Genomic DNA, 27,998 nt, shown 5'->3' on the forward strand with positions numbered 1-27,998 from the left:
TTCTGCAAAACAATGCTCACGCATTTTCTTGGTTTATTTTGGATAATTTTTCATGGATCCCTTCCCACCTCAGATGCCAAGGCAAATTTGGAACCTTTTTCTGATTTGATCAGAGATGCCCAGTACACTTCACATAAAAGAAAAATGGAATTTGCTCACATTCAGAAAATGAACTGGAACCATCTTCAAAAAAACAGCTTTTCAGGATTGTGTAGGTTTTCACAGCCTGGGGCAGAGGACAAAAGGTCACTGAAGACACACAGTTTGGTGTGCTTTACAACCTGTCCCTCAGACACACCTGTTGCTTTAAGTACAGGTTTGAGACTGACAGTGGGAAATCTGATTACCTGACCAAAATGACAATACCTGAAGTATTTAAGTCAGTTGGCCAGACTGCAGTTCATAGGCTTATTTTTATACAGCATTGCAATGTACATGAAAATAACAAAACTGTGTTTGCAAAGATGCGAGGAACATTATGCGAATTTGACAGATGGATCTGTGAACTGGAAAATCTCCTCATCAAAAAGGTCTTCTGGCAGTTCTTCATCTCCATCAGCAAAAAATGTAGGGAATGGAGGGTTTTTATTGCAGTCCTTGTAAGTAGGCAATTTGCTATCTCTGACCTGAAAAGCAGGAAGGGGGAGACTAGGGTTAATAAATCTTACAAAAGATTTTTAGGCAGTGATACACTAGAATTTAAAGAACTCAGCTAGTATGCATAAGAAAACCCAACAGCATTCATGTTCCACTTAAAGAATTCCAGGTACAATCATCAGCTACTTTAACATCAACCCCAGATATTGAATTTAATGTTTTGTACTCAGCCTTAAAGAGATTTTAAAAATCAGCAAAACTAAACAAACAAACAAAAAATCCTAAGAGAATTTGTCATTACAGTGAATCAAAAGCTAGTCTATGAATTCACTGCTCAGTATTTTACAGTGCTATTAAAATAGAAGTATGGCTTGTTTAAACAGTGCTTATTTCTCACAGTATGTTCCTATATGACATTCCAAGTTCTATTATGCAGTGTAATCACCTCTTCAACAAACAAGACATGCGTTTGTATTCCTGATGCAAACTAATTATGACAACTAATTTTGCAAAGATATGTGCTGTACTGAATCCCTCTGGCTATTGCAGAGCTGCTAAGTGACTGCAGAGTTAAACATCTTAAATTCTCCACTCAGGAATCAGTCCCTAAGTTTGTAGAACATGAGCCTCTAAGACAGCTTATTTGCGAGCAGAGTGGTGCCACAGAGAAATTCCTTTACTGACCTCTCTACATATGGAAAGATTTAGAATCTAGCCCCTGAAACTCCAATCTCTGAAGAAAATTAGTAGCTAGAATTATCAGCAGAAAGCAGTTTGTCTGCAGTAGCAGATAGAAGGCTGGTATCTCTGAATAAAAAAAAAAAGCTACAAATTCTTAAATTTGATTTAAAATTTAATTCTTCTTTTCTATATTGTTACATATCATCTTTCTCCTGAGTTGTCATAATCCCATTCAGGCACTATACTCAAGTGGATTAAAAAAAAGTGCAAATACATTAGACAAAAGTTTAGTACAGAGAAGATAAGCTCTTCCTCTTAGTTTTTGGTGGGGTTTTAAAGAACAGGATGCTTGCTCTTACTTGGCTGGGCAAAGACCTCACATAGGACAGTTCTGATTTATGCCAAAAATTAAATTAAAAAAAATTTATGCCCACTTAATGCCCTGTTCTGACAGCACTATATTTACCAAATTCATATCTACTATTACTTGAACCTTTCTCAAAATCCATGAGGATTCCTGCAGATAGCACATACAATAAATCTGATATTCCAATATATTTTTAAGGGCAAGCTTGATAAACAGAAGAAAGCCTTTTACTAAGAATGAGGGGATGAGGGGTTCAATGTGTTGCACTGGTTAGGATGGCTAAGTAGCTTTTCAAGTAGAACATTCCTCTTCCACAGAAGTGTTCTCTATGGCCTTGTGAACTGCCAGACCTGTATTTCCCAATTTACATTGCACATCTAACTGGAATGAACTAGACCAAGGTCCAAGTCCACAGACCTTTGCTGCCACAGTGAGTTCAGAAGACACAGTCAGAGAGCTTCAGCAATGTCACCTGAAGGATGGCATCTTCAGAGATGTCATCCTTCCCTTTCAATACACTGTGGCTCTTTCTTTTGCTATATGAAATCCCATTTTAACTGTTTCACTGGTTATCTATTATTTCCCTTGCTAATTTCTCCTTTACTCTCTAATCCTATTACACAACAAAAGCTTTCTCTGTCAATAGCAAAACCCCTCATGATCCCGACATGAGTTAGTATTAGAAAGATTAGAATAAATTATTTTATTTATGACAACATACTCATTTAATATATATTTTATTTAAATGTTCTTCATGTCTACTTTTTCTTATTTTTGATTATTTTCATCCAGAACTAGTATGTGCTGTTGCATATAGGCTGTTTCATTGCAGGCAGCTCTGGACACTAGGAAAATGAAAGGAATTGAAATGTTTGTTTTCCTCCTATTTTTTTTTTCCATTACTTCTTAAAACAATTTCTTATGACAGGATTTGGCAGTAAGACATGTGCTCTTAACTGAAGGAAAATCCAGTCTAATCTCAGTCCCGCATTAGTCTACTTAAATGAATTTAAGATTTCTGTCTAGACTTAACATGGCATGAATTACATATTAATGCCAAGGGGCATTTTGGACAGAGAATCTCCAGTGTGATATGGAGAATTCTTAAAATACTTTTAAGATTCTCATGAAACAACTCCAATGGACAGTTGTTGCACCCAGAGGAGAACAACACTGTTTCATTTTGCCCCTTCCAAACTCCTCAGAAGCTTGACAGATCCCAGAAGCACAGGTCACATCTGCTGTTAAAACTGTTTTCTTCTGATATGGTCTTTTATTTATTGGTATAATTGATGCAGTATTTCCTTTGACAGGTGAGGCTACTGCTCTTTTTCCATCTTTCTCTAAACTCATAGCTTTCAAATGCAACATGAAGTAAAAAAGTATCATCTTAGAGCATCACTACCAAACAAAATGAAAGTCTTTTTCCCTGAAATTAAAAAAGTTAGACAGTATTCTATTATCAGGTATTATCACTATCATTCCTATTTAAAGGAAGAACTCAACTTCATTTTGCACCTGAAAATATCAATTAGCAACTAAAACAATTAATTCTCTTGTCTTCTCAAGAGAATTAATTACTCCCTTTACAATTATGAAGGGCCCAGCATACCAAAGGTTTCAGTAATCTGAGGTAAGAGATACAGGAACAATGATTTCACAGCAGTATAAAGGGATTCACTGGTGTAGAGCAGCAGCAGCTACACTTGTCTGTACAAGCACATGCACAGAAAAGAAGTGCAGGTGACCCAGCACAGCTCTTCCTGCTCTCCTAGTAACCTCCTGAGAATATCCCTAATAATGGAGTAAGTTTTCATGCTGTGTTACTAAAATCCAGTGAATTTGGCTCTCATCCACAGAAGGAATCAAGCTCATAGTCCAAACTGTTACTGCAATCCATAAAAGCATTTGCTATATACCTCATATAATAAATGCTGGGCTTACTCAACTGCTGTGTTAACAGCACTATATATTACAGTAGACTATACTATAGACAGATAGATGTTATATACAGATGATGGTATAACCACTACAGTGTATTCTCTGACAGGTCATTTTATCTAGAAAAATACTAGAGAAAGCTGAAATTGGAGCTGGTTGGAGCAGTCATAAAGGGTTTTGCAGACAATTAATAAACTGCACTTATGTATGTCCCCTATACTGACAGCATAATGGGTAGTATAAACAAACACAAACTCAGAAATCTATCACTACAAAAGGCTTAACGTGGTCTTAAACAAGTGTTATAAACTGATGCTTAAGTCACAACTTACATTTGTGGTTTAACAGGGCTTCAGGCTATGTTAGCAACCACAGCAAAGAATGCAAGCTATTTGTGTATAAAAATGTGTTTAAATATAGAAAATTATTAGAAATAAGCTCCCGAGGTGTCATACATCACCTAACTCAGCTTCCCTGCTATTTCTGAAGCTAGACATAAAAACTGAACCCAAGAATTATACCCATTTCTTACCAGCCTTATTTTGTCTAAAAAATAACCCAACTGTACAAATCCCCCCCACAAAGCTCTATGAATGAGGCCCAAGGCACCCGACAGGGAACATGAAAGAACTGAAGGCACCACACTACCCTGCATGTCCTCAACGTGAGCAGAGTGCACCCAACCCAGGCATCAACAACTAGAAACACAGCACAATAACACTGGGAAGGGTGATACAAAATAAGTAGGATGCAAATCACTACTTCTCTTAAAAAAATATAAAAAAATAAAAAGACAAACAAAAATAGGGAATATCAAGACTTAAGTTACTAGCTCAAGTGGAACATCATACTAAAGCAACTTGGATACTTCAATTTAACTCAGGTCTAGCATACAAACAGGTCAGTTCAGTATCAATTGCAAAGCAACTCCTATGGTCTACAAGATTTGCCAGAATTTCTGTCTTCACTACAAGTGATATACTCAAAGTGATCAACACTGAGTATCCTGAGAAAACCAGGTGCCTTAAAATCAGGGCAGGTATAAAACACTATCTTAGACAAAATATAACATTGTGAATTATAATATATTATATTACCCTCCCCTACAAGGTGTATTTTTAAAAAAGGAGCTGAGTCTTGTGCATCTCAAATGACAAAAGAGAAGTTTTTGGTAATACACCTGGGAGAGTAATCCAGAGCCATCACCTTTAGAAAGAGAAAGCTGTTACAGATGGTAACTAGAGGCCCTGGGATCTAAGAAGATACCCCAGAAAGAAACAGATGTTTCCCGAGGTAGGAGATCTTGATGGGTCCAACACACAAATCTTACAATTGCTTACTCTGCAATGTTATTCTTGTAATAGAAGAACTCTGTGCATTCCAGCACACTCCTAAAGTTTCTTAATTTTATCATACCTTGCAATTGAGAAAGAAATCCATGTAAGTTTTTTTCATTAGTTTTCCAGTTGGCTAGAAACATTACTGATGTCAGTTATTTACCTGCATACTTCAATGTGCAATATCAAATGAAAGCTGATTCTAATTAAAACCAAAAATCCATCAATCCTAGTATTCCGCAATTTTATTCTGCTGAAAACAAAACTTGAAAAATTTAAGTGCTTCATCTCTGTCTGAATAGAGTGCTTATGCATGAAGTTTCCAAAAATACAACATACAAAATAAATATATGCTTTAAAGGTGCACTATGGTTTTAATGGTTACCAAGCAACACAGAGTGGGTACTGAGCACAAATGCCTTCCCCTTGGAGGCACGCAAAGACAAAAGTGTTATGCAATATTTCACTCTGGAGCTTAAAGACAGATGGATTCAAATTCCCTAGACATTATTCCTACTTAATTACAGGCAGGTATTTAGTGGAATGAACAGTAATTACAGCAGCTAATATCCCATAATTCCTCTCCCCAACTACAGATCCAAACAAATATACAACAATATATTGGAAGTGGATGTCTAAAAGCAAACAAGAAAACACCCTGGAAAAAAGGCATAAGGCAAGCTAAAAACACCACAGATGAGTGCAGCAAGATTAATGGAGAAAACCCCCCTGAATTTAGAGAACCAAATATCATTACTTTACCTGATTTTATAATTAAAGGCTTTTCTATTCTTCGCAGATATATTTGAAAAAAAAAGGGGAAAAATGAATGTAATGTAATTCATATGGCTCATGCAAGGAAAAAGCCACAGAATGGATCCACCAGCTCAAGGAACTGGAAATGTAGCTTGCTACATATTGTCTTCAATCTCCTAATAAGACTGGAAGCGATTTTTGGAGACCTATTTTTTAATAGCAGTGTCTTTAATAGTAATGACACCTACTACAGTGTCTTTACCTCAAACAGTGTTACTTATTATTAAATGTCATGAAAATTTGAGTCTGGAGCACTTTCGTCAAAATCTTTCATAAACTCTATTATCTTAAGCAAGGAACTCTAAGGGAAGAAAAGACTCATTCTTCCCATGTATGTTCTTCTCCAAGCAGAATGTGCAGTGTCTGATCAGCAAGGGAAGAATGATTTGCTTGAATGAGATCTTCATGGTGTACATAAGAATATGAAGTATTAACACACACAGCTTTGTTTTTAAAAACAATTTATATTACAGGTGTGTAATAGATGTTTGCTTTCTTAACTCACTAAAAATCAGAAATAAAAGTTAAATTATTGAGTCTAGTTAGAACAAAAGTTATAATCTGGTAAAAACAGGTACTGTATTCAGTCTCAGTGGCTTCATAAGATTTTGCATCCTTACACATAAAACATGTAAGATGTGTACCTGCATTTGCCACCAAGTGTGGATTTTAACAGCATGACTAGAGTAACAAGATGCACAACATTTTTCAGCAATTAACTCTTGCTTAAGAGAACTATTAAGATCAAATAATACAGTCTGGGCATCAAACATTTCTCAATTTTTCAGCTATATTATGCTGCTTGTATGCATACATTATTATTTAAAACTAACATCCTAAAATAAATTCCCACTTAATTAAATTTCAGACTGACATTGAGAAACCATGTTCATGCCTCAGGATTAGGAAAAAATACTTTGAACACAGTTAAGAAAAGGTCATTCAGTCCAATATACAGATGAAAAGCCAGTCAAACCACACCTCTTAATTCTATGTAATTGATGTCACACCCAGTAATTTTGCAGAAGTTGTCCTGAAAACTACTTTTCCTGGACTTCTCTTAACCAATTTACACTACATTTGGAAGAGAATTGTGTAATGTATTCCCCTGGGTCCCAGGCTTGGGCTGGATATTAAAATAAAAACAGTTAAGAGATACCTTGCCCAGGAAAAAAGGCCTTATTTGCAGTGAGAGAAACATCATTTTTCTATGGGTAAAACACCTATTTGAAGGCAAGGGTGCTATACATAAGGCCCAGTAGCTGTAGAGTTCTGCTGCACAACTAAGAGACAAAAACCAGATGCCCACAGTAAAACAGAATAAGATAATAAAACATTTGAAAACACCTGAATTTGATTAACTCTTCAACTTTTCAAGTCCTGAACCATTTAAATCTCTGCAGTACTTTTGAGGATTTAAAACTCTCAGATACACAGATACATGCATACCAAACTCATCATAGTACTTCACAGCAAAGACATTTGATACACTGCACTCTACTCAGTCAGAATGGAAACAACTTCTTCCAAGTAAGTGGTGTTTGCAGGTGTGTAGAATATACCTAAGTAGAAAGAAAAATCTACTTTGAAAACTACCCTTAAAAAGCACTTTTCTTGCTTTGATGTGAATTATTTACATCATAAGAATACTTATCAGACTCTCCATTGTTTCAAGACTGTCTAGAGAAAACTGAAACAATATAAAAAAAATTAAAATTAATCTTGTAGACTGCCACAGAAAATACCACTGGCACATACACTGATTCCAAAGGGAACTCAGATCTTTATTGTGAACTCCAGCTGTCTCTTCCTGTACCTCAACTGCTTCTTGGAAAGGTAACTGCTACTGGGTAAGGGGATGCTTTAAATAACCTCTAAAGCAGGACTTGCTGTGTATCTCTGTTCATGAATTAACATCTAAACAACATTCTGGAAATCTCACCACCATGTTACAGGCTCATGTTGGCATTAAAAGGGGATGGATAGAGCTTACCACAGGGTTCAGCAACTGTGCTGGTGTAGCCTAAGATACGTGGGTGCAAATCTAAGAAGGAGCCATTTGAAGTGCCCTACTGCGCCATTCAGAGTGCTCACTGCCCCTGCTGACCACGCTCTATCACAGAACTGATTCCACTGCCCTTTGATTTAACAGTACAAGATTTCTCAGAAAAAATGAAAATTGCACCCTACCAGTGTTTTTCCATTTGTAAATTCATCTGTAGACAGCTTAGGAGTCACTAATACCAGCATTGAAAGTAGCAAACATACCTTCACCAGACAATTGGTGTGACCTGGAACAGACCCATTTACATAAATAATGTCATGTTTTGTATTGATCCTCCAAACCTAGGAGACAGGAAAAAAAAATAAAATCAAACATTGAGTCCTGTTTAGAGATTATTCCCAGTTTTAGAAAAAAAAGTCTAGCAAAGCCCAGACTGACTAATTGGCTGTGATACCCTGGGGAAGAAAAATGTTCTGTACAGGCCTAAACTTGCCACAGAATTCACTCACATGCCACTCTGGGTGCAAACCTTTCTAATGCAAGAGGCTGAAATAGTTTTAAAGGGCTGGTGACTGTATTTGGTAAAGTACCTTTTTGTCCAGTGTAACACCAACCAAAGCTCCTAGGTCTCTTTTTCCTCTATCAGCAACAAGTTGAAAAAGACGAAAAACATCACAGGTGACAAAGTAAAACAAAATGTCCTCCTGAAAATGTTTCTGTACCATATGTTGATTTCTTAATTCAACCAGGTGCTCAACTGAACACACACATTTTCTGCTACAAAAAATTAGTTATAGTAAACTGAGAACAACAGCAGCACTTTTTGGCAAACTAGGGGTCAAGTTTGCTTTTTGTGCAAACTGCAGAGGTTGCCTTCAGAGACAGAGTAGCTTTAATAGCTCAAGAGCTGCTGTAGCTATGCACAAATCAGAATCAGGACAGAAACTATAACCCCTTTTTGCACATAAAAGTGAAAGGCCATGATCAAGTCAGAGCTTCTAATAACTCAGATTTGGGTTGGGTATGAACAATGGAATAGGCATGGAGACATCAAATGAAGTCACCAAAAGCCTGATTGTTTTCCCTCTTCAAACACAGAAGTCAAGGGACACAGTGAAAAACACACTGGATGTGGAAGCATCACCCAAAATCCCAGTTCCCAGGTACCACAAGCACAAAGGATGTTCAGGTAAGTTATCTGTAACCCACAAGAGAACAGGAGAACACATTTACTGCTCTGGTCTTTCCAGCTTGTTTACTTCAAGATGCTGCTGCCTGAATTCTTGCAGAGATGGCAGACAGGACACCATTGCTTGGCAATGCCACCACCTTATACACACTGGTATACCCAGAACTCACCTTTAATCCAAAAGATGTCCTGTAGATGTTACCCATTTTACCAGGCATTTTCTTTCCACGATAAACTTTGGCAGCTTTCTAGATAAAAACAAGGCCAAAACCATCATGTTAACTGCAAAAGGTACGCTTACAAACTCAAGAGCTGCACCAGAGAAAATATGCTGGTATTTCCAAGGCTGAACATATATAATATCAAAAAAATCTAATCCTGAAGAGCATTTTAAATACCTCCTGCCAGAGGTTAGGTTTTACTCTACATGTGTTCTGAAATACTTGACCACAATCACAAGAATTGTGTGTGTGTGTGTGTGTATGTATATATATATATATATATATATATATATATATATATACACACACACACACACACACACGTACACACTCTAGTTTCTGTCCTCCCCAAATAAAAAAGTTTTTACACTATTGTCAGTCAGATCTTTTTTAATGTGTGTATTCTTGAGAGTGGAATTTTTAATTCCAATCCCCAGTATTCCCTAGTTTCTGTACCCAATTTTGATTGGCTGGGCATAAACTGGACAACAAAGGTGAGGAAAAAAGGCAGGAATAAGCGCAATAATTTTCAATTCTACACTGTTATCATAGGATTTGTATCCTGCACCTCTCTGTTATACATTAATAATGTTTCTTGGAGTATTTCTTAATTCTTGTGAAAATCACGATTTCAGGAAATCAGTTGCAATGTGGTTCTAGGGAGAGGATTCTCTACTGAACAGTCCTGGATTACAAAAATGTCTGAGATTCCCATCTATGGTTGGCTAAGTACTGTCAAGGCATTGCTTTTCCCCTGTTGCATCCTTTCACCTTGTTTCCTTCCCATCATACCTACTTCCAATACCATTTTTCATTCTATATACTTTGTGAAATTACATGCAGCATTACTGCTTGGGAAATTCTAATTTTAAGAAAAGTAAAGGGGTTATTTTGTAATGATGAATACCATCTGCTAAAATAGTGTTTAGTGTTCAAATATTTACATTCTTCAGTGAAAAGAAGTGCCAGGTGTAGAATTCTTTTGCCAGCTGGAACTGAGGACTATAAATCAGTAACACGTGCTTTTACACTCTCAATTACTCAAACTTCATTGACTGCTGCCTTTTTGCTTCTACTATTCTCTTGAACATTATTAATCCTTTTTTATATTTTAATTTCTCTAAGAAATTTACAGACAGTTCATGTTCAGTACTATGACTCAGTTGATCCTAATTAATTTGCAAAATATTCCTCTTAGTTCAGTCTAAATATTGTACAGCATTTATAAGACAAAGCCTAAAATTAACCTGTTCAAAGAGCTTTTACACTAATATTATTTATAGTTTGAAATGTAAAAATATGACTCTGTACTCTGCTTAGAAATGCATAGAAGCTTACACACTTCTGGGAATAATTCCCTACTAAATTATGGGGATCAGTTCATTAAGCAGCTACACACGCCAGGCAAGGTGATAAAAGCAACCAGGGTTCCAAAGAACAGTACAATATCTGCAGGATAAAATAACAGGCAAATCCATTCCAATCTATAACTGCTGTGATAATACTTCAAAGAGAATTCTAAGAAGCTTTTAAGACTATTCCTCTCACTATATTAGAAAATATGCCAATTAGCTCAGTTAAAATATGTGCATTTACCAGCAATACAGAATATTCATAAATTGAGGCCTAAGAGAACAGCATTGCCTCTTCTACAGGATTCTGGACTTCCTTTGCTGCTGGGATTCCCTGCTATCACAGAGTAAATGTGACAGCTAGCTATTGTACATTTGTTCAGTTTTAATAAGCTGTTTTAAAAACACTGAAGAATGATTTAATGGGAAATGAGAATCCTCACATTGGTAGATATTGCTCCAGGTCTTCTGTGAGTTTTTGTCTGGCCGTGGCTTGCAGGCTGACCTTTAAATCCCCACCTTTTCATGACACCTTGAAATCCTTTACCAATTCTGGAAACAAAAATATTTAAGAAACAAACCTGGGTTAGTCAGACATAAGCTTTCAAGCAATAATCAACAATTACAGTCAGGCTCGTGATTTTTTTACCTTTAACAACACTCAGCTTAGGGAAGAACATACTTAAACATGGTATAAAATCTGTATTTTGTACCATAAACATATTTTAGTACGATGCTTAAAGATTACTTTACAGAGTAAGAAGCACTAGAAGAGTCAAACAGGCAAGAAGACTAACATAAAATGCTCCTTGCTGTGATTGTCCTCAATAAAAGTTACCATAATGAATCTGTCACCAAGTGAGCAGCAGAACAAGCAAACAGACAAAATCCCTGTCAAAACCCCAAATAATACCAATTACCACAACTTAATGTCCTGCCTAAGCATAGAGAGAGGAAAGAGATGGCTACTTAGAAGGAACGTTTCTTTTCCATATAACAAACTCATCTCTAGAGAGCAGCTTTGGGTATAGTGACATGTAATTCCCTTGATCCGTACTCATCCAACAAATAAGTTCTAAAATACAATACCAAATAAAATATATTTTCAGAGTCTGTGCCCTTCATCTCTGAGCCACATGACAGCATTACTGGCTTTGGAATTCTCTATTTACTGCAAGGACAGATTCAATAGGAAAAATCACCACTGCACAAAGGAAAAGCCGAATTAAGTGCGTGTTAAACTGGCATTATCTGTGTCCAAAAGAAGAAGTCTGACCACAATGTTTATGACTGCACTGATTATTAAATTTAACTTGAAATTGTCTCAGCTGGTCAGAGCATGATACTTCTAATGCCAAGGTTGTGGGTTGCATCCCTGTAAGTACCTTTCACATAAAAGAATTGGACCTTGTGATCCTTGTGGGTGCCTTCCAACTTTGAATATCCTGTGATTCTGTGATTTTGCAAGAGAATCCTTTTCCTCCAATTCACAGAAATCCTTCCTCTTCAAAAGAAATCCTCCTTCTTTTAATGCACTTCACATTAAAAATAAAAATAATAGGCACTTTGCATCTAAAATAAAACTGGGTATGAGCATGCACAGAGCATGCTCTATGCAGGAACTGCACTTGGCTGCCTCCCTGCTCAGCACTGCCATGAAAAACTAGTGAACACACAAACACAGAAAACACCAACATTAATGAAAAGTAGATTCTTTCCTCTTCCAACTTGATTCAACTCTCCCCTAAGTGCTGTCCTGGTTACCTTGAACACATCAACCCACAGTAAAAAATAGCCATAAAGAAAGACTCTGTAAAGCTACAGAATTGTAAGGGAACATGAGTTGTGCAACCATGGCATCTGTCTCCTGGTCCTCCCCTTCCCTGCTCAGAACCTACAGGACAATCCCAGTTAAATCTGGCAAAGAAACATGTATAATTATTTGAATATAAACGTTACTGGTTAGAAGCTCCTGAACATTTTTTGCTCCTTACCTACAGCTAAGGAAAAGCTAAAACTTAATTAAAGCAGTGATATCTTCCTTTGACCTGCCAGCTGGCCAGTCATGCAAGTGGCTGTCACCAGCAAGACAAGTCCTTCCAGACCAGCAGACAGTGATGGGACATAAAGATATGAAGGGAGTTGGGGCCATGAGAGGAAGGTGAATGAAGCACCTGCAGGAGGGAGTACCTGGGTTACCTGGGATCAGGAACACAAGACAGGAATCCAAACAATGCTTTGTAACACCACTTTCAGATAGAACCAGCTTATTTTTAAAGCTTGCAGTAGTAAACAGCAATAGTCGTAAAAAACAGTTTGAAAAATACTTTTTAAGAGAGGCTCAAAACATGTTGTTTTCTGTTTTCATATTGCTAGGGAGCAGTAACTATGAAATACACGCAGAAACTAAGCTATAGGAAAACTCATATCTATTCTGCCAAAGTGCTATTTTTTTTCTTTTAAACTACCTATCACTGGCCATGTTTTCCAAGCAGATTACTTCTGGCATCTCTAGCTGGAAGATGGACTTAGCAAAGTCTCCAAAACCAACTGCAAGTGGGTTGCAGGTGTGCAGCCAACAGAGCGAGCAGATAAATTCTCTCTTTAAATGATGGGGCATGATAAATTCTTTAGATGCAGAAATGCCCTTGCAATTCAGAGAAAACCACACAACCATAGAAAGCTACCATTTCAAAAGTAAAAACTACTGTCAAACTTAGCCAAGAAGAATAAATCTGATGTCATGAAACCACTTCAACATTTCATTCAACTTATTTTTTTAACATGAACAATTTAGAATACTGTCAGTTGTGCTTTAAAAATTTTAAAACATAAATATTTCATATATGCAAGAGATGTATTTTTAAATAGAGTTTAGTACATCAAATATTATAAGATAACTTTAAAAAAAAGTGATTATATTACAAGATAGCGTTGTTAGTGTTAAATGATTCATGCAATAGAGAATACTCAATTGCTTCTTGGTCCTTCTAATTACACATGTATTTTCTGTGAACAAAGACTCAGATTTTAGAACACCGAAGCCTTAGGAACTTTATAGGAAGTGTGATCAGACTGAAAAAAGAGTACACCAGTAAATCTGAAAGTTCTCCTGCATCTGTTGATCTGGAATATGAAAACAAATCTTCAGTCTCTGAAATATTCTGCTTAAAGTCAAGGAAAGATATCACAATACTGAAATTAAGAGCATTTTATAATTTTTAAAACATTTTTATTGTATATTTTTTTATTTTCATATTTTTATTTTTTTAATATTTATCAAGGCATTTTCAATAATGTTTCAGATTAGTTTCATTTTTTATTTGTAAAAATCACTCAATTACCTACAAGGACACTTTACCTTATGACTTCCTGACATTAATTTCCAATTCAATATGACACATCCATCATGACTGAAATGATTAAATAAGAAGCAGCTATAGGTTTTTTTCTAATTTTGGAGGTTTTCACCTTAAAAAGAATAAATCACGTGTAATGTTTCTTAAACACATGTCAAGAAGACAAACAATTACACAGTGTATATTTTATTTGACTCATGTTCTATCTGAAATAAAACTGGAACCAGAATAAGAACAGAATAAGATTATCTAGATTGAATATAAAGTTTAAAATAAAGTAAGGAACTACTAACAACTAGTTTATAATAAAATTTAGAACTGGTCAACTAGGCAGTTAATAGCTCAGGCAATATACCTCAAACATTCTAAAGAACAGTGTTTTTCCAGCCTAAGCTGATGTGAATAAGATCTGTTTTCAGACAAGTAGTGGATTTCTCCACAATATGCAAAAAAAAAAAAAAAAAAAAAAAAAGATGAGTACATTTTTCATGACCTACAATTTATCTATATTTCTAATGCAAAAATTTTAAATTCTTGAAATGCAATGTGCTATTGAAACTAATATTTATCTTATATAAACAAGGAAGAGAACTTAAGATGCAAGCTACTCAAGACATACTATGGAAAATCAGAGAAGGGTTTGTACAGTGCATTGTACAGTCTTCTTAAACTTTTTATTCTGACAAAAATAATGAATATTATGCAAGATTATATTCTTGTTGATTTCTGGACATTAGGTGTCAGCTATTAATATCACTCATTTCATTTCAAATTGTTTAACTGCCCTCTCTGCCCTCCTTAAAAATTACTACATGTGAATATATTCAGCAAGTATCTCCCATAAAAGAAAAGTAATTATTCAAACTTAACCTAAGTGAGCTGAGATTTTTAAAAAACATTAATGTTTGTCAAAGCGGGATGTTAAGCCAGTACTATATATTAAATTAACAGAATAAATTACTAGAATCCACTCAGAAAGAATCGATTTTGCCACAGTATCTGAAATATGATAAGCAAGAACCTACACTGAAGTAGAATGTTTGACATCCTACTTACTCTGTTGTGATATCATGCTAAGGCATCTTCTACCTGTTGTCTTGGTTTGAATCAAGGGCTATACATCTTTAATGTTCTAACAGTAACATCAGACACATATCCGAGCACAAAACCCCACATGCATGAGACTTATAAAACTAGATTTGAAATGCAGAATGCCCCTGTTCCTCAACAGATGCAATATAATGACTTCATTTACTTGGCTTCACTGAGTGAAGCCTGATTCCTAGAAAGTAATCACAGGGAGCAGTGATGATATGAAAAACTAGGACATGCAAGAGTTAAAAGAAAAATAATCTTTCTGCAGAGTTAAAAATAGAGTTTAGTTACAGTTGTTCTGGTCTCACCTGCAGGAAAGCAGGTGTTGAGGTCAACCACCTAATTTTGTACAAACCCTCATTTTCCAGATTTGATACAAGTAAAATGCCAGTACATAATGAGAGATCTTTAATTTAGAAAGCTACTGGAATAAAGCACTCTAATTAAGCAACAATTTACTTAGGTAGTTACTCTTCAAATGTAGTTAATTTAAAAGAGCATTATTTCAATGCTGCAGGGGAAAAGTATTCCAGCTACTTACTCAGATAACTTTGGGCAAACAGAGAGTTCTGATTCAAACACTTCAGACTCACCACTTAATTCTAGCCCATTTCCAACAAAACTACTGTTGGCTTTTTCTTGGGACTGAAAACATTTCTGATGTTTCTCATCACCCTAGCAGTAAAGAGTTTCTTCCTAATATCTAATCCAAACCAACTCTCAGTTTGAAGCCATTTGTCCTGTCACCACATGCTTTTGTAAACAGTCTTTCTCCCTCTTTCTTACAGGCTCCTTTCAGGTACTGCCTGCAATTAGGTCACCCTGCAGCCTTCTCTTCTCCAGACTGAACAATCCCAATTCCCTTAGCCTCTCCTCATAGGGGAGGTGCTCCATCCCTAGAGAGGGTCACAGAGCTGGAGGCAGTACTCAAGGTGGGGTCACAGAGCTGCAGCCTGTGAGAGAGGTGTTTCTGGATAGTGTTGTGCATTTTAGCTCCAAGCTTAGCAGGGCTAAACTTAAGGATTGAGCTTTTAAATTACTGAAAATAGGTACTAAGGAAAATATTTCAGCACTATAAAAGATTGACAGCATGCAGACACACTGCCCAGTCTCAGTGCTCTAAAAGCCACTCATACCAGGCTAAACAATTATGAGATTTGAAATAAAAACAAAGTGCAAACATAAATCTTTAACTGAACCCTCTCATTCCTGCAAAAGTGTTTTTCTTTACAGAGGTATAAATGAATCAAAACATTTCAAAAGACTTTGACAAAAACATTTGCAGGGAAGAGTAAAAGAAGACAGTCATAGAAAACCCCCTACATTTTGGTAACCAAATGAAGAGGCTAACTCAAGACTTCTGAAATGAAATTTGAAGTTTGCTTATAGATAAGGAGCATATTTTTTATTTACATTTTGGCAGAAGGAAGCATACAAAAGGATATCTTGCTCATCCGAACAATTAAAAGTTGGTAAAAGATTAAAATATCCTTTATATTTCACTATACTGTCTCCTCATTGAGGTGACATTTACTTTCTTTCATTTTTAAAGGACTTATTACAATTAATCATGCTATTATCAACAGCATTGCTATTTTCATCCACATGTTTTCTAACACTGTACACTCTGGAGTTTCCTCCAATTAAAGCAAAATTACCATCAAACTCAAAAATGTAAAGTACATATTCATGTAAATATATTTCTAAAAACTTTTACTTGACAGCACATCTTGGGAATTACTGTTTTTCAAGTCCATAATGGTCTGAAACAGAAAGACCCAAGTCCTTCCCCAGGTTGGATGGGACCCTGCTGGATGAAATTGCAAAAGAATAGAAGAAAAACTGAAATGTAGTAACGCAACTTAATTCTTGCCCAGGAGATAAGGAAACATGATAAATGAAGCATTCCAAAGAAGTAGAAATCAGAATGTGAGCGAGCTACAGAAAAAGGGTAAAAATTTTTAATATAGAAAGACTGGATTCACTGAATGGGACCAAGAACCCAGTCAATTTTTAGCTTGCTAGTATTTTCAAATACTAAAAGCAAGATACAAATCAATAATCTGCAGCTGTTTACCAATATCTTCTACACTGCTAAAAAATCCCTTTCCTAGTTCTTGGAAAAGCTCCTGGAAAAGCAAAGCTTTTCTGCATTAACAAAGACTGACAAGTAATCTCCATTAAATGACTGTATTCCTAACGATCATGTGCTTTGTTTTGCAAACAAGCTATGGTCTCTTACAGGATGCTCACTGAATGCAATTTACAAGCAAAAAGAATAATATGCCAGATCTAAGTGTATAAGGAAGTCTGACATGGAAAAAATACTAATTCCAGTCAATTCCTTAAACTGTTTTTCTCAACAGAGTGCTTACAATGTAGTGAGGTGTAGTTCTATTAGAATTGCATACTCAGCTCTGTTGATATGGCTGATTTCCCCATATATACAAAATCCTGTGAACAGCATTGGACATTTATAGGTATTCCACCCTACATGTGAGACAACTGCAGCTGGGTACTATCTCCATTGCAGAGAAAATAAAACATGTAATGGCAAATATTATCTTTGTACCACGACACTGAAATATGCAGACAGGAGCTCTCTTGGTCCGGGGAAATCACAGATGTATGACAGACAAGAGCCAGGACCAGTCTTTGCCACAGGATGCCAGTTTTTCTTTTAAACACCCTCTTATTACTTGAGCTCTCATTTGGCACTCGCAGTGGTCTGAGAGGAAATTATTCCTCCCACATTAAAGTAAAAGATCTTTAGCCACTCCTGGCAGGGACATAAGCTGGAATGTGAGAGAAAACAAACAAAAAAAGAATTTTACAGCTCTGTTGTACTGCTAAATGTATTCACTATCTTATTGCTATCCTTTCAGTCCACTTATCTCATCTCTTCACCAAATTAAAATTTAGCAGTCTTTTTGAGAACCAATACCTTCCAGCATTTATTCTCCATTTTTATATTCTAGAGATACTGTATTAAAGTATCTCTTTGCCTATACTAATCATGAGCATATGAGAGACAACACAGGCAGCCCTCAGCCTCAATAGTATTAATAGTCTACCTGCCTTGTTCAAAAGCAAGAGCAAACCTCATCAAGAAACATAACTTGATATTTTTGACCCAATGAGCGAATGGATGTCAATCTCCTGTCACTACTGTTGCAATTGTATTTCAGCTTTTGTGAGCCATGGGTTCAAGCCAAATTAGAGGGAAAAAAAAAAAAAGTCAGCCAGTCTCTTTGAGAGAGATTTAAGGCACAATAAATCCTCAGGCACCTACGTTTTTGCAGTAACATCCACAAACTGCCCGGGGCGGAAGTGAGCAGCATACAAAGGAGTACCTGCGGAAGAAGAGGAGAGACCATGCTCAACTTAGTGTTGAAATCCTCAAACCACTACCCAGTCATTATCCTCCAGGGTAGGTTACAGTCACAGGAAAGGAAATAGGCTTTACTCAGATACACTGCCCTTCATACACTGCCAAAGCCCAAAGTGCCTAATTAGTTAAGACTCAATACATATGCTAAGCAAGAAAAACAAATATAGTGCACTTAGAACTACTAATACTTCACAAGGTGGAGAGGTTTTTTTTTTAATTAAACTAAAAAACCAAACAAACCACAACCCACCCCCCCCCATTTATTACAAAAATTGGGATTTAAAAAAAAGGAAATTTTGCAACACTTCCTTTATGAAGACATGGTGTTTCCAAGTCTCTGGCAAAAGTACAGCTTCCTTCACTGGGGAATTGTCTACATGCTGACCTGTAGCAGAAACAGTGCTACTGTAGGTCAGTGACATCACTCACCTCACTGTAATTACACTAATTCCTTAAGTACTTGCAGTATCAAAATACTAATTTCTGATTTTGTCTTTAGTGATTTTTTTTTCATCCAAGTGCAAATATTCTTTCATTAGCAGCTTAAAAAAAGCCAACAAAGCAAAACTGTAAACTTAGTTCATTCTAAATGAACTTTAATCTGAAGATTCATATAGCGGAATATTTCAGTCTGCAGTCTGTTATACAACCATTAAAAAAATGAAATTTTAATTGCTTCATGTCTTTTCAATTGCTTCCATGCTTTCTCAAATCTGTATGAATGCAAACTGGAAATTATGTAAACCTCTCATAAGTCTCAAGCATAAAAACTTTTATATATTATTTCATGTTATATTTACATAATCCACACATTTGGATAACTGCCAACTGATACAAAATCATGCACATAAAGGATGTTCTGCACAAAATACATACACTGCAAAACCAGTTTATCAAAAACTTGCAATCCTGCTTTATCTCAAGCTATTGCTTCCATTTATCAATCCAGACTTCCTCTTCATGTCAGATTTGTTTTTTATCAGTTACTGCACTGTCTGAAATAGGTCTTGCAAAAAGCTCCACTAATGGCAATGAAGATGCAATACATTAGAATTTCCTACCCTATATAATTCTTCAGAAAATACCTGTAAATGCCAAAACCCACAAAACAAATGCAACCTAAATAGACTATCTAATAAAACCTCAGAAACATTAAACTTTTCATTTAATCACCAAACTTCCAATACTGATTTTTAGTGAGAATGTTTGTTATAAACATGATTTAGTGTGTTTTACTTTGCAAACTGTAAAACAGAAAAAGCAGTCTTCATCCTACTTTTGAATGCAGCAAGAAGAAGCAAAACTCAAACTGCTATTTCAGGGTCCTGAGAAACATTACCACAAAACTGTGTCCTTCTCATAAGGATAAACACAGAACTTCCTGTAACTGTATCCATATTTATGCCCAATAAGTCAAGGTTATAGACATTTACTTCTTAACTCAATGTTCAGAGTAAATTTGGATTGGATTTATTTTCTCATAGGTGGAAACATAGTATCCTGGAAAAAGCAAAAATCCCACATCTCATCAACCAAAAAGTAAAACCCATCTTCTGATTTTTCCCTATGCAGAAAGCTTGCTGGTGTGTAATGACAAAGAATTCAGCATTTTCTATAAAAAACAACACTGAAATACACATCATAACTTAATTTAGGTCTACAAGTGGCAGATGCTAAATGACTATGCAAATAATACTCAGTAGCTCAGAAAAATTACCTGGCTTAATTATGGCATCATCTGTTACATTAAATGTTGTAACCTTCTGCTTCCGTGGCACTCCAGCTTCTTTAAAAATTTCATGTGCAGACTCTGGTTTCTGCAACAAAAAGCAGCCATAAAAAAGAAGTCATCTTAAAATACCCAAGAATCAACCTAGCACAGAAAACTATTACAGACTGTCAACATCACTCGGAGAAACATCATAGATGTTCATCATACTAAAATTTCATCTTCAGGCTTGCATTTTATCTCTACATAAAGTTTATTTAAAAATAAATAAATGTCTGCCTTTTATTTTCTGTCAAGTAGTTACCCTACAGTTACCTAATATAAATGAGAGATATATAAGGATATTGAAAATCTGAAGAGGGAAACTAATCATTTGGAATGTAGATGACAGATGCTACTTTTTTTTTTTCATGGCTTACAAGGAGTTTTGTAGTAATTTAGAAGTAGGTTCTCTTTTTCAAAGCTTCTGATGACTCAGTTCAACACCACGATAAATGTAATTTATTTAACTAACAAAACCACAGAAAAAAAAATCTTGTCTTGCAGAAACTTCTAGAAATGCTTAAATTTCCACAGAAGAAAATACTGAGTCTTTGGGCAAAAAAAGAAAAATTAGTAACAACAAGTTTATGATCCACATAATTTTAAGATATAGCAAGTACACTCAGTGTCAAACCACTGCTGACCTACTAAAGCAGGGATTTTACTTTCAGATGAGTCTGACACATTTTAAAGTACTTAAATTATTCTCAGCTGTTTTAAGCAAGACATCTCACAGAACAGCAGACCACTGAGACAAACCAAGAAATAGAAACAGTGATGCAGGAATTATGGCCACAGGAAAAAAAAAAGATATGCAGCTGATTTTCCTTCAAATAATTTCTGGTAGAAAGCAATTTAAGCATCTAACAGTACTGTCACACTTGGATAATCTCATCTCTGACGTCTGCTTCTCTAAACTCCTGTGCAGTTCCCTCTCTCTCAAAAATTATTTTGTGTATTTTAAGAGCAAGTAATGTGGACAAATTTGAAAATGTTACTTAGTGTATTTCAAAACAGTTTTGAAAATCTGCATGTTGCCCTCTCTTCTGTTTTCGAACATTTGTTGAAAAGTGTTAGAACAGTGGAAGTTTTATGAAGAATGAGGAAGCAAGATGATGAGGAACTCTGATTTAGAAGAAACCCCAGAAATTCTAGGTTTATGAATCTGTCTTTGAGAGTGAAATATGTTTCCCAAGAGATTTGTTAACTTGAGGTCACAGTACAAAATACTTCAAATGCCTTTAAAAAATCAGAATCAACTACATACAAAATCTCTCCTAAGACCACAAATATTTGAGGGATCAGTGAGGAACCTGTATTAATCTGCAGAACTATATGTGAGAATGAAAAATAAAAGACATGGACTTCCTACTAAGTGGCTGTATATCAATCCTTTATTTCCAGCTGTGTAAAACTGCTGCCTTAAGCTACAGCAAGGGGAGCTCTGTGCTCAGCATGGGTGGCTGGAAAGAGAAACCACAGCTGAAGAAGAGCACGGTGAAGTCAAAGGGTAAAATTCACTTGTATCTCAAGAGTCCTACTCTAGGCTGTAGCCTTGCACTGTTCTACTGTAACAGCACCTCCTCTTCAAACAGCCAAGTCAGAGATGTATTTTCACAAACAAAACACTTCAGTCTTTACAAACCCTTCCTAAAAAGCAATATTGAAGAGGGGAACACTGAGTGAATTCTCAGATGTTCCTTATTTTTAAAAACACCAACAATACTTTCCAGTATTATAAGAAAATGATCGATATGCCCTCACTTACAGGAAGCATATAAAATATTTTTGACAAAAAAAAAAAAAGTCTGAGCATTGACAGAACTTACTTTTGAGCATAACTTTGCATTAAAAAATCATGAAAAATCTGTTCACTTATAACAGAGGGAAATACATCAAGCTAAAAAGGAAAAATGAATCTTGCTAAAAAATGCAAGATTCAATCCCTATCAGTTTTAAAGCAATTTGACACTCCAAAGAAATACAGGAAATTCTTTGTTAGAAAAATTACTGAAGAAATCTTTTGATTGAACTCATTAAAAACCAGTAGATGCGAGGAATCTGAGGAAGACAGATGTTCCTATGAGGAATTAACAAAAGAGAAATTGCTTATGCTAGTACAAGACAGTATAATTCGGCTTTCTTTTCTATTTCACTTCTGACAGTTCTGAGAGAAAAGAAACACATAAGAAGGCTGATAAACATAGGAAAACAATGATCCAAACTTCTAGCCAAACCACTGAAATACCTCATTTCTTACTACCTTAACAAGTAAATCTACACATAATCAGCATGCCAAATTTTTCCTTAGAAATTATCTAGTTAATACAATGATGATGCTAAAAATAATAATACAGAGCTCAGTATAATAATGATAATAATAATAGTGATAATAATAATAAACAGTTCAGTTTCAGGACCTCACCAAAGACTGCTCAAAGAATATTTATTTAATTTCTTTATTAAAATGGGTCTAAGTTCAACCAAATTATTAGAAGCTAACTTGGGAAAAGTTATGCCCAAAGAAAGTCTTGAACATAACTTACACTACTAAAAAGTCCTTGAGTTGACTTTTTATGTAGTTCTGCTTTGAAAAATTTTTCATAGGAGCTGTTTAAAAAGGAGTTTTCTTTATACCTCCTTACTTCTGGCACATTTTTACTCTGACAACATACTGGATTTACTGGTAACATCATCTTAATGAAAAGATCAACTCTAAGGAGTCTAATGAGCAAAATACAACTTAAAAACATTATTCCCATGACTCTTGCATGTTGTAGACCAAAGTACAATAGGAAAGAAAAACACACAGCTGTCATTTCTCCAGGAAAATGTCATACCTGGAATGCAGAAATGGACTGAAGTGACAGAATAGACACCTGAAGAGTGCAAGCTGTGCTAGTCAAACATGGCATAAACCAACTGAATAAATGAATGGTACTTTGAAGTATAAGCCTGTTCAAAATCAGCAGAATATACTAAAAAACCAAACAGATCTATCAAATGAAAAAAGATCTTTCTTCTCTTACCTCCACTAAAGCAGAAACAAGTACACAGAATAATTCTAAAGCCCTGGGATAACCATCTGTTTGAAAAATGGAAATCTATGCCCACAGAAAGCCATGATTATGAACTGAGATAATCTGCTTAATAGTCATGAGCCCTGGGATTTTTTTACTTGCTCAAATCAGACAAATGAGTGTCAGGATATTGCAAGAATTGAAAAATTATATTTTACAGAAATAATGCATCATAGAAACATCCTTTGAGGGAATGCTTAGTTCCTGCTTGATCTATAACTCATCCTAGGGAATGACAGCTCTGCCAGATAACCTCAGCCACTAGAGATATCTGGAAATTCCACATCAAGCAACTGGGATGTCTAAACAAGTGAATGGCTTTGATATGGCTTTTGATGAGTTACAATCATGAAGCTATCTTCTTGAAAAGGTTAAGTAAGTCTTAAAGTTACTTATCAGCAGAACTATAGGCAAACTAAACAACAACAACAGACCTGGGGAAAAACTGAACTATAGCTAAAAAGACAGTACAGAAGAGTAAGCTAGAGCACTAAGTTGTAAACAACTGATGGAGCTGAGTAAGTTTACAACAGCCTCCTGAAATGTATTAGAATTAGTATACAAGTGAAGTATCTTGCAGTCCTCATCTCAAGTGCACGTCCACAGACATGAAGAACACACATTTCTCCACTACTAGTGGTCCTTCAAATGCTTTCACCAGCATGGGACACTGCACATCAAAGCAAATTCCTAAACCCACAGCTTTCCTAGACAATTAGGAGGTAAAACTTTCAAAAAATTCTTCTTGCTATTCTCTTAACCAAGAATTTACACTCACTTTAGGAAATGGCAAAGGTGAATGTAACAAAAGATCAATTACAAAGCATGCTTGTATGCCAAGAAATTTTTCAGAGAAGTCTACTTATGCTACATTTGTATTGTAATCACAACAGAAACAACTATTCCACAGTGACACCCAAAGTGCTTCACTTACAGAAAAAGGAGATACATTTTTGCCTCCAACCAGCAGCTTAGCTGTTTTTCCACCTGACTCTTCTTTTGAAACATATCTTAAAACATGGCAATCTTGGACCTAGAGAAAAGAAAGTGTTTATCTGAGCATAAGCAGATGTGTACACATTAAGACAACAAAACACCAAAGTCAGTCTCTGTTTTTATAAAAGAAGATACAGTCTAAAAGGAAGACAGTGTGTTGTGTTTTTATCACTGACATTGCTTTTCCAATGAACTGAAGGCTTATTTCAGGAAAAAAAAAATAGAATACAAACTAATTTCATAAATGGTCTAGAAATTATAATCACCTTTTTCACACAAGATCTGCAAAATCCCTATTGTAAGCAATCAAAGCACACAGTAACAGCCCTCATTTTAGACTCCTGCTGCTTTGCCCTGTAAACCTGATGGCCTTCACAGCAGTGGCTCCTCTTGTGACAGCAACCACTCAGCAAAAGGCTTCATCACAAGAGCAGCTGCCAGAGAATATGAAGAAGCAGCTCCAGGGCTACAAAAGCTCAGAAACCAAGGTGAAACTAATTCCAACATGCCCACAGGTGGAAAAAAAAAAGTGAAGTGGGACAGTTAACCCCAGCTTTGTTGCATCACCTAGGTAACACCACTCACAGCTCTGCAGCATTTGAATAGCTGAGGCAGCAGGGCAGAGCACTCCTAGAAAGTATGGATGGATATAAACAGAATGGGTATGGTGTACTATACAGGAGTGAAAGAAATCTTCACTTTCTTTCAGGATTTCCTACTCTGCACAAGTAGTAAGTTTCACTTTTCCTTGAAACAGCTGGATTACAAACTGAATACAGTACAGGAGATGAAATTCACTATGGTTTATTTCACCTTAAGTAGTGTGACAGCATGTTTTTCTCCTGATTTGGTCCATATTGGCATCATTCCCAGTTTTACTGCAACAACACCAACTCTGATGGAATCTGTAGATCAAAACAGAACATGGATGCACCTTCACAATTAATAATTGAAACAGTTCATCTAATAATCTGCAAAATTCTATTAACTCTGATCTTTCCTAGGAAGGTGAAGGAGAGAAAACTCCACTAAATCCTTGCAGGTAGGCTGGAGGTTTTTAACCCTACCAGCAGTAAAGCTCTATCTGTTTCAGTTGTGTTTGATAGAAAATGCAACTACTTTTGGTTCGTTTTTCTTTTCCAAAATACAATGCCCATGTATTAGAGCTAAACTAACTATTGAAAAGTTTGCTGTAGATTTTTCCCACCCCAGTCTTTGCAATGGCAACCTGTTAAGTATGCCACACAGATGATGTGACCCTTCTGAAAGTTCAAAACCTTAATTCTGTATTCTAGTCCATAAGAAATTGTAATCACAGACCAGAAGTGGGATGTATTATATTTCACTTTTTCTTCAGAGCCCAGCAATATTAACAAAAACATTTTCAACTTCATACACTTCATGCTTTAACGAGACTTTTTGGACAAATTCTTTATTTATTATCTTGTTGTTGTACAGCAGTGGGACGGGTCAAGAGCTGACTAAAAACTATCTTTAAGAGCTAAACGTTCTTTAAAGGTTCTTAACATCTTGTAATATTGTAAATGCTTTTTAGAGAACTGATGTATTACATTTACTTATCCACCAGGAGATTTATTGAGGGATTGATGTGAAAGCCAAAAGGAGAATACTTCACAAGATACAATCCTGATGTTACTGAATGCAACAACACAACAACAGTATTCATTTCAGCATGAACAGGTATTTAAGAAGAGACACTTTCTCACCTGGTGTCCACTTATTCAGTGGCCATGGCTCATCTTTCAGAGGGCACAGCTTGCTGGTTGTCTGAGCTTTGTACTCCTCTGCAGTTATCTTCTTGAGGAACTCCACATTCTCTTCAGAAAGATGCTCGTGCCACCATGTTGAACTGTTGATGTGTCTGACTACAAAGCCCAGCTGACCCCTTTCCAGAGGTGGGAAAAGGTTTTGAGTGTCTTTATCAGTACAAAAAGTGTCTCATAACATGTATGTTACATCTAATTTATAAAACACCTAATTATCTGTCATTTGACTACGTAGTCTAAATTATACCAAAGGGGAGCAAGCAAAAACAAACAAACCAACCAACCCCTCCTTTTAAGATAAAAAAACCCCAGCTAGATCCATGAACAAAGAAAGAGATTACAGTAGGTACTATTTACCTTAACTTTAGCAAGACTTTTTAAACCAATCTCTTGTGGCATCCTTCTATCCAAGATGGGATGTTATGGCAAGGATGGGTGGGCCATCAGCTGAGCAAAAAGCTGTCTGGCTTGTCAGCTGAAGGAGTCAGAGCTGACAGTTTGGACTATACTAGAAGGCCAGTTTCAAGCACAGCTCCCCAAGACTCTATTCAGGAACCTGTCCTGTTCAATATCTTTTTCAGTGGCCTCTGAAAGGGGAAGAGTGCACTGTTCTTAAGTTTGAAAGGAGCAGTGGATGATGCCCAAGGGTGTCCCTCTGTCAGCCAGAAGGACAAGCCAACAAGGAACCCAGTGAGATCCATAAAGCAGAAATGCACCATCCCATCCAAGCGGCCTGGAATAATTTGTGAGAAAGCTACTGACAAGGCTGAGGCAGGCCATGTCACGAGGTGCACACCAGGAGAGTGAGAGAAGTGCTATAAGCTGCAAAGGGGGATTCAGATTTGACCTAAGGAAAAAAAAAGTTCAGCCTGAAGACAATGTAACACTGGCACTGGGGTCTAGAGGGACTGTGGAGTTTCACTCCTTAAAGGCTTTCAAGACCCAAAACCACAAAGCCGTGAGCAGCCTTGTCTGACCTCAGGGCTGGTCACACTGTGAGAAAGAACTTAGACCTCAGCTTAGAACTTGGCTCCTCAGCTCCCTTCCAGCCCCAACAACTCTCTGATTCTACAAACACTGCTGAACAGCTCAGTGTCCTGCCATAAATGTTACGAGGGCTGAAAAAGGCTTGACTGCTCCTCAATCCTCTGCAACGCCAACGGAAGAGTATCTAATAGTACAGGCAGTGAATGCACGTGGCCAGCGGGCCAAGGTGACCCAAAACACGGCAGGTCAAATCGCTCACTATGCTGCAAAGGACGCGAACACGCCTATCCTGCCATAACTCCCACGCAGGCTGGGGCTATTTCCAAGGCTGGAATGCCCCAGCAGTAACCCCTGGCATGGCGAACAAAACTTCCAGGCGCTGCCAGCACGCTGCACTCAGAGACCTCTCCAAAGGGCGGCGCCCAGGGGCGGGGAGAGGCCTCGGGTAAAGGGCCGCTCAGGTGCCCCTCACCTTCCAGCACCTGAAGGGAATTTGCAAGATAGACGAGGCAAAACTACTTAGAAGAGCGTGTAGTGACAGGACAAGGGGGAGTGGGTTCCAACTGAAAGACAGTAGGCTTAGATTAGACATTAGGAATGAATTCTTTGCTGTGAGGGTGGTGAGGCACTGAAATGTTGCCAGAGAAGTTGTGGATGCCCCATCCCTAGCAGCGTTCAAGGCCACGCTGGATGCAGCTCTGAGCAACCTGGTCTAGCCGAAAGCGTCCCTCCCCACAGCAGGGGGGTATAACTAGATTACCTTCAAGGTCCCCCTCCAGCCCAGGCCATTCTACCATTCTACGACCTCGGGGCTGCGACAGGGGCCGAGCCACGCTCTGCTCCCCGCTGCTTCTTCTTTCCCTCCCGTTTCCCGGAGCAGTCCCTTTCCCTCCCAGCCGTACCGCTACCTGTGTCCGGGAGCGGGAGCCGGCGCCGCCGCGGCCCAGAGGCGCCCGCCGAGCCGGGCCAGCCGCCCCCAGCCCGCCATGCCGCCACCCGGGCGGAGCCGCCGCCGCCTTCCGGCCC

At 37.0% G+C, this 27,998-nt stretch overlaps 1 protein-coding gene across 1 annotated transcript; it reads right to left on the bottom strand.

The window, feature by feature from the left end:
- MRPL3 (mitochondrial ribosomal protein L3) lies at positions 1-27,997 on the bottom strand. Its single transcript, XM_030230752.2, has 10 exons — positions 27,881-27,997; positions 25,926-26,104; positions 25,012-25,103; positions 24,137-24,235; positions 20,069-20,168; positions 18,253-18,313; positions 10,950-11,058; positions 9,104-9,181; positions 8,008-8,085; positions 1-626 (listed from the first exon to the last, which is right to left on the bottom strand). Exons 1-10 carry the CDS (start codon positions 27,958-27,960, stop codon positions 477-479), a joined length of 1,026 nt encoding a protein of 341 aa, XP_030086612.2. The 5' UTR covers positions 27,961-27,997; the 3' UTR covers positions 1-476.
- Between the last annotated feature and the right edge of the window lies 1 nt (position 27,998).

The sequence above is a fragment of the Serinus canaria genome, chromosome 2 (genome assembly GCF_022539315.1).
Source record: "Serinus canaria isolate serCan28SL12 chromosome 2, serCan2020, whole genome shotgun sequence".
NCBI lineage: Eukaryota > Metazoa > Chordata > Aves > Passeriformes > Fringillidae > Serinus > Serinus canaria.